At 35.0% G+C, this 14,087-nt stretch overlaps 1 protein-coding gene across 3 annotated transcripts in view; it reads left to right on the top strand.

Moving 5' to 3' along the window:
• CAPN7 (calpain 7) overlaps window positions 1–14,087 on the top strand; it is a 31,981-nt gene that overhangs the window by 4,064 nt on the left and 13,830 nt on the right. For 2 of the 3 annotated variants that reach the window (XM_030265060.4, XM_032746757.3), the window contains exons 2-13: window positions 86–194; window positions 836–993; window positions 3,186–3,253; window positions 4,335–4,535; window positions 4,940–5,026; window positions 5,720–5,846; window positions 6,177–6,262; window positions 7,917–8,010; window positions 9,544–9,690; window positions 11,299–11,405; window positions 12,939–13,059; window positions 13,314–13,458. In XM_030265060.4, coding sequence (XP_030120920.4) covers window positions 86–194; window positions 836–993; window positions 3,186–3,253; window positions 4,335–4,535; window positions 4,940–5,026; window positions 5,720–5,846; window positions 6,177–6,262; window positions 7,917–8,010; window positions 9,544–9,690; window positions 11,299–11,405; window positions 12,939–13,059; window positions 13,314–13,458 — 1,450 coding nt within the window. Of the gene's footprint in view, window positions 1–85; window positions 195–835; window positions 1,034–3,185; window positions 3,254–4,334; window positions 4,536–4,939; window positions 5,027–5,719; window positions 5,847–6,176; window positions 6,263–7,916; window positions 8,011–9,543; window positions 9,691–11,298; window positions 11,406–12,938; window positions 13,060–13,313; window positions 13,459–14,087 lie in introns of those variants that run through there. The other variant, XM_030265061.4, reaches the window with a different exon arrangement.

Genomic DNA, 14,087 nt, shown 5'->3' with positions numbered 1-14,087 from the left:
CACGGCTGCTGTAGGCCCTCTGTTTATGGTAAGTAATTTTCTAGGCAACAAACATTAACTTTTTCTCCAATTCTTCTCCCTGCAGGAAGCTGCACAAGCCTTGATTTATGCTGGGATGGCTGGGTCCAACTTGGAAAATATTCAAGAAAAGATAAATGAGTACTTGGAGAGAGTTCAAGCTCTCCATTCAGCAGGTGGGTAAGGAGATTTCTAATTAAACCTCTGCTTAAATTAATTGAGTTGAAAGTTGTTTGCTGCTGTGAAATACATATAAATAGTGTTTGCACTGTTTTTATTATTCTGATTTTCTTGTCCTTTGTGAAGAACCACAAATCTAATGAGCACATCGGTGCTTTGAATTCTGATACATCATAAATTAAGCAGAGACTGACTTTCTAAGGACTTGGGTGTGGGTGTTCTTTGCTTTTAAATATTCTGAGGAGCCACATCCATAGAGCAAATGTGGGACAGGTCATTCATAAAGGTATTAAGTGACATGGGCACCTAAGTATATTGTCATAGGTGATGTATTTTCACAAATGATGCAATATTTTACATAATTAAACATCCTTGTTTTCCATGTAGTATGAAAGAGATTTCATTTACATTATTTCATATCTGAAGTATCCTGGAAGCTAACCACTGCTTCAGGGAAGTGTGATGGTGTTTCCTTGCCCTTGCATAGATGTTTTTAGCAAAGTTTAGAAAGATTTTCGTACCAGACAAGAAAGAGACATTAGTCATCTGATTAGAGCTGCTAATGTTTTGGTGACACGTTCAGGATGTTTTTGCATGTCTGCTGCTGTAGGAGGCTAAATACTGTTTTTTCATTTAGTTCAATCACAGAAGACAGACCCTCTGAAGTCAAAACAACAGTTGGACTTGGAGCGTGCTCACTTCCTAGTTACACAGGCTTTTGATGAAGACGATAAAGGCAATGCAGAAGAAGCTATAGAGTTGTACACAGAAGCAGTGGAACTCTGTTTGAAAACAGTATGTTAAGCTACAGTTAACTTGGTGGAATTATGTGATGGTAAGAAATTCTTCCACTCTCATAAGTGACTGACCCTTTAAAGGCTGGCTTGAAAATGGAGTACCTGTATTTGTAAAAACTACCTTTTATGGTTTTTTTTGGTTGTTTTGCTGTATTTTTTTTTTAGTGTTTCTTCCAGTCTTTGTTATGTTGCTATACAACACTGTAAATTTATAGGGACTTGTCATTTATGTGGGTTTTTTCTGAACTGGAATATTTTTCGTGTTGATTTTTGCCCTGGAGCAAATACCACAAAAACAGAAATAAAAAGCTGTTAAAAATAAAAATGACTTGCCAATGTGTCAGCTGTATTAATTTCTGACTACATTAAAGGAAGTCATTTAAGGGAAGTTTGTGTGTGTAACATTTTCTGAAGACGTAACAGTCTACTGATGCCAAAACTATTAAAAATACTACTTGATTACTCAAGTGTTTAACACTGAAGTTGTTATGAGTGAATTCAATTCACGCTGAAATTAATAAGGATGAATTGGCCATCACATAAACAATGAAGAATATAATTACAGGTACTGCTTTTCTCCCTTAAGTCCAGTTGCCTTAACTAACTCATTACAAGAAGAGCTCACCATCATAATGTAACTCCACCAAGTATGTTTTTCTTTCTCTTCTTTTCAATGTTATAATGTAAAAATATTTTTAGGTTGTTGAGGGTATTATATTACTGTTGCTACATGCTTGAGTAAATCCTTTCCTCTGAATTATGTTAACTGGTTTTACCTAGGCTAAAACCCCTGGTAATACAGTGCAACCAGATCAAGAGTTAGTAGAGCTGCTCTGGTTTTTCCACTTGAGCTGTTGGAGCAGAACATTTTCATTTTCTTACTGCAGCAGCATGCTCCTTTTTCTCTATGTTCCTCCTTCTGTTGTGTCAGTGCATGCAAATATTACTGAAGTTGGTCTGAAAATATCTCATATTAACAACTGCATTTATTGGGTGTTTTATTAGGTACAAGATACTGCTGAAGTTTTTTTTAATCTTGACTAGCATATTCTTTTGTTGACATGATGGTAAGGTTTATTCCTTGGGGTGACCCAAAAGTACTTTCTTCTTCTCAGGATGAAAGGAAATTTAAGGAACTCTGTTATCTTGAAGCTTTACTCCTGCCTTTTTCCTCAGTATATTCAGGGGGAGAGATTTGTTTCTTCCTTTCCCTTGAAGTACTCAGACAGCAACCATTACTCCTCTTCTGTGGCTGATTCCTAGATGAGTGTGCTGGTGTTCCATCTCTACTACTTACCTTCATAAATCTTTAAAAGTCTTTTCCAACCAGGAACCCCAGAGTGTTATTTATTTGCATATAAAATTAGTTGCTTACAGAGGATGTTTCTAGTTTTGTTTCTTGGGGTGAGAGTATCTTGCTTTTTGTGTCCTCAGTTGACATCCCTGACCTGGAATAATTGGTCAAGGTACAAAACTAGAGCCTGAAACCTGCTTGTGGGTGCCGCAGGAGAGGCCACACCTCATGTTGTGCCTCCTGCAGATTGGTTGGCTACAGAAGCTGTGCTTCATCTGTAAGGAAGACAAAAGTATAAACTGTCATAGATGACCTTCCAAATGGGAACAGAAGTTAACACTCTTCACATCTTTGTCACCCTCTCCTAGGTTATTTTATGCTTTTGATTGCAAGATAAAATTGTTGTTCTTGCACCTGTATCTTGTTTGTTTGAAAACAAACTTATTTTATGAAAGTAAATATTTAACTTTTTTTTCTTAAGTTTCCATGATCATTTTAACACATTTGGGGAAAAGAATCGGAACACATCCAAGCTCAGCAGTATATGCAACATTTTGTTATGTCTTCTTTCTGCCAATAGTGTTTTAATACAATTAATTCTTCTGGCAATTCTTTTTGTGTATGCACTGTTTTCCATGCTGAAGGATTTTAGATATAACTTCCATCTTATCAAAATTGAACTAGAACAGCAAAATTATATTTGCTTACATAATATTTTTTTATGCTGATTAAAAAAAACAACAACAAACAAAGCAAAATATTTGCTCATTTCAAAAAGAGAATTGGAAGAAATTGCTAGCTACTCTTTGCTGTAATCCAGAAGTATGACAACTGTGATTATAAAACATGTTGGTGGTTTTTGGATGTGTAGATTTTTCTTTAATTTTGCACTTTAGGCTACTGAAACCTCAGAAGCCAGCCTCCAGTCCAAACTGAAACAACTGGCTCGACAAGCACTGGATAGGTGAGTACTGCTGATGTTAGTAAACATACTTGCTGTTGGATATGCACCCTCCGAGTTGGATTCACAGTCTAACATGTCTGTGTGGATTCTGTGTAGACTAAACTCCTGCAGAGTTCACCTTGGAGCTAGTTGCCAGCTGCTTCACTGCTGAATGTGGCAGCTGTTGTGACAACCCTCTGGGAATCTTGAGACATGCAAAAATAGGAAAGGACTGTGTGCTTGTCAGAACAAATGCAGTACTTCAGAGATATAATCCAGAGTACTATAATTATTGGCCTCTATAAAAGATGCTGAACTCAGGCTAGCATGAAGTCAAGCTGTCAGTGCCCCCCCATAAGGAAGACAGCTTGGAAACTGGGAAACACTTTTCTTTACAATAGCAATCTGATTATGTAGGATATGTGTAGTGAAATCTCTGAAACAATTTACAGTATAAGGTCAATGTACCTCTTTTTAAATCAGCTCTATGATGGTGAATCCCAGGCTATGTTGGGCTAGATTTCAGTATAAGCTGGGTTTTTTCACTTCTCAGTCTGGGTTCAGAAAAACATCCCAATATTTTGCATGTGTGTGACTATCCAGAACCTTAATGCAGCAGTAACAAAATATGTCTCCTGTATACACAGTGTTCAAGCAGTTGAAAGTCTGCGTTGTGAGAATACCCGTGGGTTTTACTACCATTTTATCTGCTAGACAAAATAAATCTGGAAGGTATGAGAGGATGCAGATCAGTTTTTTCTGTGTTTCAGTGATCTTGTTCTGAGATTCCACATAATGAAAATTTACACAAATTCACCTATTGGCATAATTTAGAGGAAAAAAAAAATCTAATGGGTTCTTTCAAAAGTAGCTTGTATAAGTTGGAAATGCTATATTTTAATTGATTCAATAACAGAATAATAAAGCAGTACCAGCATCAGAAATCGATTTTTGTTTTTTAGAAAAAGTAGTGTTGGTCAACTTGGGCATTTGCTCATTCCATTTAACATATGTGGGAACATGAACCAAGAAAATCTATAATTGAACTGTAATTATATTTTTATCACTGTTGTAAAGAAAATGTATTCTTTATTTGCTTTAGAGCAGAAGCACTGAAGGAATCTATGTCAAAGTCATCACAGAAAGAAAAGTCAACTGCAGCCAAACCAAATCAGCCAGTCAGAACGTTCTTTCCATTGGGACCTGATTTTTCTTTAAACAATAAACCACAGACAATCAGAGCAGTACAAGCTAGTGAATCTCAAGGTCAGAGATACACTGCAGAGGAGATTGAAGTACTCAGGTAAGTCTAGGATTTTCCAAAATGAGTTCATGGAAGGTCTGGCTCTGAGAGGCCAAAGTGCAAAGTTGTTTTTATAGATTATTCAACTGCTACTTCACTGGAAATAAAAGGAGCATAATATTTTATATGACTCTGCCTTCTATTCCATCCAGTTCCTTTTACTTTGTTTCTTATTATAGGTGAAATAAGCTACAAATAATCCATAAAATCATTAACTGAAATTGTGACTTCTGAAAACTATCAAATATATAATGTTCAAGAGGTAGTGGTCTTGTTTTCAGAAGCACTGTGTATTACTAGTTTTTAAAAACCTATTTTATTGTTACCTTCTGCAAGTTAATTCTCAGAAGATGATTGATAAGTTTGTAACTCTTCTTTTTTGTTGTTTTTCTTTTGACTTGCAGGAAGACTTCAAAGATTAATGGCATTGAATATGTACCTTTCATGAGTGTTGATCTGAGGGAACGTTTTGCCTTCCCTATGCCTTTTTCGTAAGTATGCTTCACTTACTGAACTTCATTTTTGTTTTTATTTTCAAAACTTTTCCATATTTGGTATTTCTGTATTTTCTTTTTCAGGGTTTAACATTGTTTACATAGGCTTTTAAGTATAATTCAGGCAGAAATATTTAAATACTACCACTTCATTCTTCCACTCTGAACTTAAAACTTTATTGTACGCTGATCCTGCTCTGTAGTACTTTTGCACTGTGTCTTCAAGCCTATAAGGATAATATTATATTTGGCTTTTTTGATTATTGGGCTGGGCTGGCAGCTTGAGTCTGTTTTCTGGTGCTGCTCCATGCTAATGAGTTTAGCTCAGTTGCCTGTAAAATGCAGGTGATAGCTGTTTCCTCTGTAAAGGGCTATTCCAAGGAAGAGTGATATATAACAGCTAGATTTTCATTCATAAGCAATCATAGTAAGTTAAGATTGCATAGCCATAATAGCCAAAGACATTTGGGATTGGTTGATTTTTTTCTTTTTAACGTTTTTGCCTTTTTTGCCCTTAAAAATCACAAACTTAGAAGCAGTGTACCTTGGAATAGCTTTTTTTTACAGCTTTGTAATTGTTCTATGCATATTTTGCACCACCTACCTGGCATATCTAAGACTGCACATACCATAAAAAGCTCTTCTAAACTGCTATTGATTTTTTTTACTTTTTCTCTCTCTTAAATCTAGTGATAAGTGTGGGAAGCTACCATTATCCCCCAAACAGAAAGCAATGTTTGCCAAGTGGGTGCGACCAGATGACATAACAAATAACCCTACGATGATCTATACTGTATCAAGTTTCAGCATAAAGCAGGTAAATTGTTCCTGAGGAAAAATATGTGCTGCTAGTGGTTTTTCATGGGGCACTTCATTGTTCAAAAAGGAATCCCCAAATATGAGAGTGCTTTTCTTGGCTCTTATGGGGTTAAATAAATGAAAAAAAAAATTGCTCTGTAGGGGCCTCATTTTGAGCAAGCATATTTTTTCTGCCTCTTTATTAGTGGCTTTGCTTCTTTTGGTTAAAATCCTTCCCTTTTGAAGGGAATTATTAACTGACTGTTTTCCTTCCCCTCCACACACTGCATTCATCTCTCAGTATCTGAGTTTTTAGCAAATGTCCTCACTGGTTTTCTTTTCTTTATAGACAATAGTGTCAGACTGTTCTTTCGTGGCATCACTAGCTATCAGTGCAGCATATGAAAGAAGATACAACAAAAAACTGATCACGAGGTAAGTAGCTGTTGCTTTGTAAGATCTTTTCAGACTTAATACTGTCAGGCTTTTGCAGTATGTTCTGTGACAACTGTACACAGTGAAAAACAGCATTTGTTTCACCTTCATCTCCCTTGGACTCATGGTTTCAGCACTTCTAAGCTGGAAGCCAACTTAATATTGAAACAAAAGGGTTTAGTCTAACAGCAAAAAGCTGTTAGACAAACATTCCTAATAAAAAATTTGAGTCAAAATTTGGAACAGATTATGAATGTAGTCAACATAGACGTGTTCAAAGAAACAACAGTTTTCAGACATTTATATATGCTCTAATATTCAAGATTTTTTATAGGTATTCACAAAAGTCTGCCCAATTTATTGCATCATGGTATAGGTGTTTTGTTTCTTTTATTACTACCAGAACATCTCATCTATCTTCGTTTAATGGATAACCCAAGTTTTATCCAGCCAAGCAGCACTTTATTAAATTTGCTGTACTGGTGAGACAATAGCCATTGATTAAGTTTCCTGGGGTGTAACAAGCCTATGAAGTGGCTCCCTTACTGTGCCTGTAGTGTATTAATCAGGTTTTCTGGGGTGTATAGGCCTTTGACTACTTAACTTGCTCAAGATAGCTTTCTTTTCTATGATGTGTTATTATCTCTAGTTATATGATAACCATTAAACAGTTCTTTATTGAATTTTGTTCTTCAACTGTTGATTGAGTTCTCTGAGGGGTTTGGGTTCATGGAGTTCCTTTCTGCAGGTGCTGTGAGATAATATCTCAGGTTTTTCTTCTGATACTCAGCCAACACAATTTTAAATCAAAGAAAGTTAAAATCACAGTCAAACATTCCTTAACGAATTAAGCATAGTTCGTTACAAAATTATTTTTAAATCACAGAACTCCTAGCTAAGATATAACTTCCTGTCAATATGTATACACACTGGAGTCTAACTTCAGATGTGCTTTGAGGAGTAAGAAATAGTTTGGAAGGATTTTGTATTTGTTTGGGATTTTTAAAATATAAACTTTATTTATAATGCCTTCTGGTTTCATTTTTCTAATTTGTTTGCTGCTGTGCAACAGGTGGTCTATTTTACAACTCATTGTAGAATTAGCGTTAACAACACTATCTCAGCTCCACTCAATTGGCATCCTGTAATAAATTTGCCATGGATTTTCTGGACTTTGCTAGGATGCTGTTGCCAGACCACTGTGTGAATATTTTTGGATTGTTTTGTTTTAACCTATTCTTTTTGGAACTGAATTTGTATTCTTTTCAAAGTTCTGCACTGCCTTCTCCTTCAAAAGTTTGACTTGTCATTCAGGCAAATATTGTATTTATATCATAGATTTGTAAATACTGCTTGTTTAATCATAAGATAAATTTGTTTGCTTTGCTTCTGTTTGAGAAACAGGTTACTTACGTTCTTTTAGATATTATATTAAGTAGAAAGCTGCAGCAAGAGCAGGTCCTGAAAAAGTAAACCCTATTTAAACATGATTATTTTTACTAAATTTGAGTTGCTTTTAGTTAAAAATGCCATATTTCTGTTCAGTGTAAATTCTATAAACAGATTATGTTAATCCCACTTTTATCATTATAAGTGTAGGTACAGCCAAGTCATTTATGTCATAATTTCCTCCTTTTTTTTTTTATGTTAACAGTATAATTTACCCTCAGAATAAGAAAGGAGAACCAGAATATAATCCATGTGGTAAATACATGGTGAAGCTTCATATCAATGGTGTTCCTAGAAAGGTAAATTTTTTGGGGGAACTTACTAATGTTACTGCATAAGTCATGTGTTTTAAAGGTTTGATCAGCTTCACTATGAAGTACTTGCATAGCAAAAACTTCAGGCAGGTGTTTATGGAAAGCAGTTTTTAATTGTTAAACCTTTTTGAAATTCATTTTTGATTTTAAAGTATGCCACCACATACTTCTGTCTGTACTTCTATAGACATTAATACAAACAATCTTACATTAAATTAATGTAAAAAATGCCTTATATGACTTAATAGAATTGTGAAAGCCAAACAGGAACAAAGCTTTGTATCCCATATTTATGAATTAGGTGTGTACTTCTCCACTCTATCTTAAAAAGAATTAAAAAATATAGAGGGGGATATCAGGAAGAGTATAGATATGAAATGACCATAGAGGAATAACTCAACTGATAACTCAAGCAAGACCTTGCTCTGCAGATTTTTAGTAAGAGGAAATGCCTGAAGATAAAACTGCACAAACAAGTTCATTTTCTTTTCAGTGCAATAAATAAGAACATAAAATAATGTATTTCTCTACATCATACTTAATTGTAGCACAGATCACAATGACTGATGAATGCTTATGAGAGTTCAGAAGTTGAGTGGTCATATTCATAGGGTGGGGAAGTAGGGGAAACTCCTCAAAGGCTTTTAATTGTTAAAATATAACCTCTGGGTTAGGAAGTCCTTGAGCTGCAAAATTCCGGAATCTGAATGTTCCAGGAAAGTATCATTTTTGTATCTGCCTTGCTCTTAATATTCTTTCCAAAATATCTCCTAATGGCTGCCTTTTGTTAGGATGAATGGCCGTTTGCTCTCTTATGAAGAGATCTATTCATTCCTGCATAGATAGGATTTGACCAGAGAATGTGCTGTGTTGGTAGCCTGTATTTGTAATGGACCAGTGCCAACAGGAAACTGAAACACCTATTCACAGAAACTGTTTTAGATTACTGCAAATACACAGTAAGATTCTGTAATGATGAATATATAGTACCTAATTTAAAGAAATGTTGATACTGTCAGAGCTGCTGCTTTGAGGTGTTTTTCCTTTTCAAAGAGAAGAAACTTAAATCTGGAACTAGAAGCTATGAAAGTGATATGACAAAATTTGTTTCCTTAAAGATTAATAAATATTTATTTCTCTGCCGGCTATCACACATCATCCATGCTCTGATTCCTAATTAGATGAGGCAAATTGTTAGGCTTTTCTTTTTATGCTTGTAATTGCATGGAACCTTTCTGCAAGTGCCTTTTGCAGTAGCTATTGCCCACTTTATAAGAGTATACTGTCACCATCAGTCAAGGCAGCCACTCACATTGTCAGCCAGTTAGACCAGTGTAATCAAGAGCTGGCAATGGAATTTCTTTTCCACTTGGGCAAAGCACTACAGGATTGATAGAGGTTCCATACATGAAAATAATGGTCTGTGTCTGAAAAGCTTTGTATTAATGAGGATTTTTTTTTCTTTTCTGATTGCTTTCAAAATACTTTATATGATGTTTTTTCATTCATTTCACACAGGTAATCATAGATGACCAGTTACCTGTTGATCATAGTGGGGAACTTCTCTGCTCTTATTCCAATAATAAGAATGAATTATGGGTGTCACTAATAGAAAAGGCTTACATGAAGGTCATGGGAGGATATGATTTTCCTGGATCAAATTCTGTAAGTATGAGATTATTTTTAAGAGGAAAAAATCCACTTAAATAATAATGGTAAAATAATTTCATTCTAGTGAAATAAAAGTTAATAGCTTAGGGAGACAACTCTTTGGTTTGACATTTTCTTAAATTTTTTTCTGTTTCTTTCTTTCACAAATATTTTTATCTGTACTTAATGAAATAGAATGAGAAAGACATGGTGATGGTCAAAGTTAATCTTAGTTCTCAGACTTCAGTATTGATGCTTGTGGGTAGGAAGTGTTTATATAGAGTCTAGATGGAGGTGTTGGGTGAAGTCAAATTCTCTTTGCCCATATCAGTGCTGCTGATTTTGGTTTCTAACTCTTTCAACAAATAGGGCAGTTCTCCCTCATTAGGTAATGGAGTCAGCTAGGAAAGGAACAGTCTAGACATTTAGAAGGTCTATATAGAGGAAGCAAGTACTTTGATCTATGCAAGTTTGTTTATCAGATTGTTCCACTCAGCTCCATAAATATGCATTGGGTTTCTATAGTGTGGTTACTAAAGAAACAGTAAATAAACGTCATACAAGTGACATTCAAGTTATTCTTTTAAAGAGGGATGGTTTGCTGAAGTGAGTAGCCCACATAATTTGGTACTTGGGAAGCCTTTCAGATTTTAACTTTATACTATTCAAATTTAAATATTTTTTGTAAATTCATGGTATTAATTCATGTCTTGACAATCACATTCTTGGTGGATATACTTGGTAATCATCACCTCTTGAAAAATTGTTATGGAGATAAATGTGGCTTTTGTAAATGTGGCACACATTTTTAAGTGTCAGGCTGCTTTGTTTTGAAGGACAAAAGCTGGTGAGAATAATGGTGTTTTATTCCCATGGTCATCCTCTAACTTGCTATCTGGAAAAACAGCTTGACTGGTGACATTTCATCTCCACCTTTCCTGCTCCCTCCAGTTTCCACTGTATTCCTTCCTTCTGTAATCGGGGTTACTTACAATCAGACTGTCTTGTACTTGTAACTCCTCAAGTTCCCACCCCCCAGCGCTGTTCATTGACACTTCAAGCATAGACAGTCTCTGCTTTTGCTTTGAGGAGTACAAAGGAAAAGAATAGGAATTAAGCAATATTTCAAGGAGTTGGGAGATTAAAGCATATTTTTATGGAAATAGATGTCAGTGTCAGCTTTACCAAAAAGAATAAAAAACCCAAACCCTGAGCTTCAGAAATAAAACATAAATGATTTTAAATGCATATATAATAGCAAGGTACCAAATAGTGCTTCTGAGATATGCTTTAAAATCTGTAAATCAATGAAATAAATAGAACACATCACACAGTTGAGCATGATTGATGATTCTGATATGCTTCTGTTGCTCTGGAATTCCAGTTTATGTCATCAGTTCACTTATCACCTTTTTTTTTTTTTTTTTGAAATGGAAATGTTGTCCTTGTCTAATCAAAGAATTTTTTTGTTTGTTAGTCTTAATCTTGATGCTTTTATGTGTAGAGCTGTATTGTAATTTGTGTACTTGATTTCTTTCAAGGTGTTTTATAAGTTGTGTACAGACACCATATGTTTATATATGGATTATCTGTTCTGATTTCTTTTGAATACTTGCATTTCAGAATATTGATCTCCATGCACTGACAGGCTGGATACCTGAAAGAATTGCTATGCACTCTGACAATCAAGCCTTCAATAAAGATAGCACTTTCAGAATGCTTTATCAGAGGTAGACATTTGTTCTTTCCTAAGTAATTAAAATGCTTGCTGTGTAGTAGCTATTACCACTGTAAAAGCAGTACAGTCACCACAGATACTTCAACAGCATTTTGGTACTGCTACAAATTGTGCTTTATAAAACCTTCATATGCTTTCTGGAAGAAGAATAATGTAGGTATTGCTGGCTTTGGTAGAACAGATTAAAATACTGGGGAATTTTGTGTGATGGAATTCTTCTTCTATATGTATGAATAAAAAAAATTAAACCTTTCCTTGATAAAGAAAATAGAATATAAAGTCAGAGAAGAGTATATACTTGGTACCAGTTATATTATAACTGGTACCAGGTATAATATATACCAGTTAAGTGTTTAAAATGAAGAAAGGTATGTGTTCTGTGTTTCCACACAGTTCCCCAGAACTGTATTGTATCTGCTGTCCTTGGCAAGCAGATATAATACAGTGTTTCTAATTGTATCACAAGGTGATGCCCCATCAGTAAACCTCTTGGAGGAGCAGCAAAAGTCTATCAAAACTAAAATACTGGTTTTCAGACCTACCATAGCAGTTGCATTTGATGGTCTTAAAGGTCCAAAATAAATTATTCTATTATTTTGCTTATGGTGAAAGATACAGCTGTAAATTATAAATGCCAGGTATACCAATTACTTTGATTTCTTTCAAAATGGCTCTGTGCAGCCAGTGTCTTATGTATTCTAATACAGTAGAAGGGGGTTATTCTGTTGACTGAAACATCTGCATCCATGATAAAAGAGTCTTTCTACAGATTTTTTTCAGTTGCTTAGGAGCTCTGAGCTGTCAACAATTTTTCAGATGTTCCTGTGTTGTAATTTGAAGGTACGACTGAAGTTAGGATGGGATCTATGCATTGGAACATTGCTATTGTTCACCTGTGCTAGAGTGAAAATGTGTTGACCCATACAGTCCAGGTGATCCTGTAATCTGTCTAGGGACACTGAGTATGGACTTGGATTTTTAGCGTAGGCTGGAAACATGTCAGTGTGTTTTCACAACACTAATTGTTCCAAAATTAACAATTGCTATTCAGAACACTAAATTTGAGTATAAACACCTGCAAAAGTATAGAAGCATGAACTTTTCCTTCTTCAGAATCCTGGGGGTGTGACAGACTTAATAATTTGCTATATGCAGTCATTGATTTAATAGTGAAGAAATCACATTTGTGCTCAGCTGTGGATCTGTGAAGAGTATCTTTAAAAGTGACACAGGCTGAGCTTGAGGTTGATAAATGCTGAATTTTGTTTATGAAGATATGAAATTATATTAAAATAATAATTTTAAATTTAAACTATATACTTAATTATGAAATAAAAATAGTTCCACTTTAAAAAAATTATTTTCAGGAGTGATTTCTGTTGACAAAAACCCCTATATCCCAGTTTTTATAAAGCAGGGTCATGCTAATGGGCAGTGTACAAACATGTTATTGCAGTGTCTGGCAAATACTAGATTGCAACTTGTTGGATTTAATTAAGCTATTATTTCACCTCTTTTTGAACAGATTTCACAAGGGAGATGTCCTTATCACAACAGCAACAGGGGTGATGTCTGAAGAGGAAGGAGAGAAGTGGGGTTTAGTTCCAACCCATGCATATGCAGTCTTGGATATAAGAGAATATAAGGTATCAAATGAAACCGAACGTGTTTTCAAACTCCTGTTTGAAACTTACATGTTTTTCTAGGTTTACCCTAGATGGGTTGCTACTGATTTTTTTACTCTAATGGCTAATATATTTTATTTTGTCTTGTACTCCACTGGGAAATTTCAGAAAACTTAATGATTCTGTGTTTTCATGATCCATATAAAAGCCACTTTCAATATGTAAAATTAACTGTGACAAGACGAATTGACAATTTTACTTTGTGTTTGTATTAGGGACTTCGATTTCTTCAGCTAAAAAATCCCTGGAGCCACTTGCGTTGGAAGGGACGATACAGTGAAAATGACACAAGAAACTGGACCCCAGATTTACAAAAATACTTGAACTTTGATCCCAGAACAGCTCAGAAAATAGACAATGGTAATAAGATTTTAAAAGTCATTATTTTTTCAAATAGTGTAGATCTTTATGGTGTATCCCTGCAGGAAGGTGGAAAGGACTGCTTAAGCTCAGGGAGAGTAAAACAAATACTAGAAACTAAGAAGTCCAAAAGTTTAGGAAGTATTTGTGTATTTAAATCTGTCATTTCATGTTTGTCTGTGGTTTAAGTAATCTAGTTAAGTTAAATATATATCTCAAATTCATTGACAAAAAAGTACTCCTTGGTTAAGTGTGCTGACTCAGTATGTGGGAGTTCAGTGCAAAGAGAACATTCTGACAATAAGCTGTGCAATGCTGCTTTTTAATACGTGAATGGATTTCCTGTGGGTTTTTTCCCCCCTGCAAAATTTTCAAATGTGTATCAACATGTTTACTGTAATCAGTATTTAAATCAGTCTTTCTGGTACATCAGCTGCATTTTACTTTCAGAAAGATGTTTCTGCTTTTTACTGTGTCCTAGTTGCTGCCTGCAAATCTTTGAGGGAGCCCTTTTGTTCAGTGCCACTGTTTTTACAACACTATGCCTCCAAATCCATTAGATTGTAGCATTTATTGATAAGCCTTGTGCAAATGCCTGATGAAAACATTTGATTCAAACATAAAAATAC

Source organism: Taeniopygia guttata, chromosome 2, assembly GCF_048771995.1.
Source record: "Taeniopygia guttata chromosome 2, bTaeGut7.mat, whole genome shotgun sequence".
In the NCBI taxonomy this organism is placed as follows: Eukaryota; Metazoa; Chordata; class Aves; order Passeriformes; family Estrildidae; genus Taeniopygia; species Taeniopygia guttata.
Note: the sequence above shows the minus strand (reverse complement) of the source record. Positions and strands in the feature narration are given on the sequence as shown.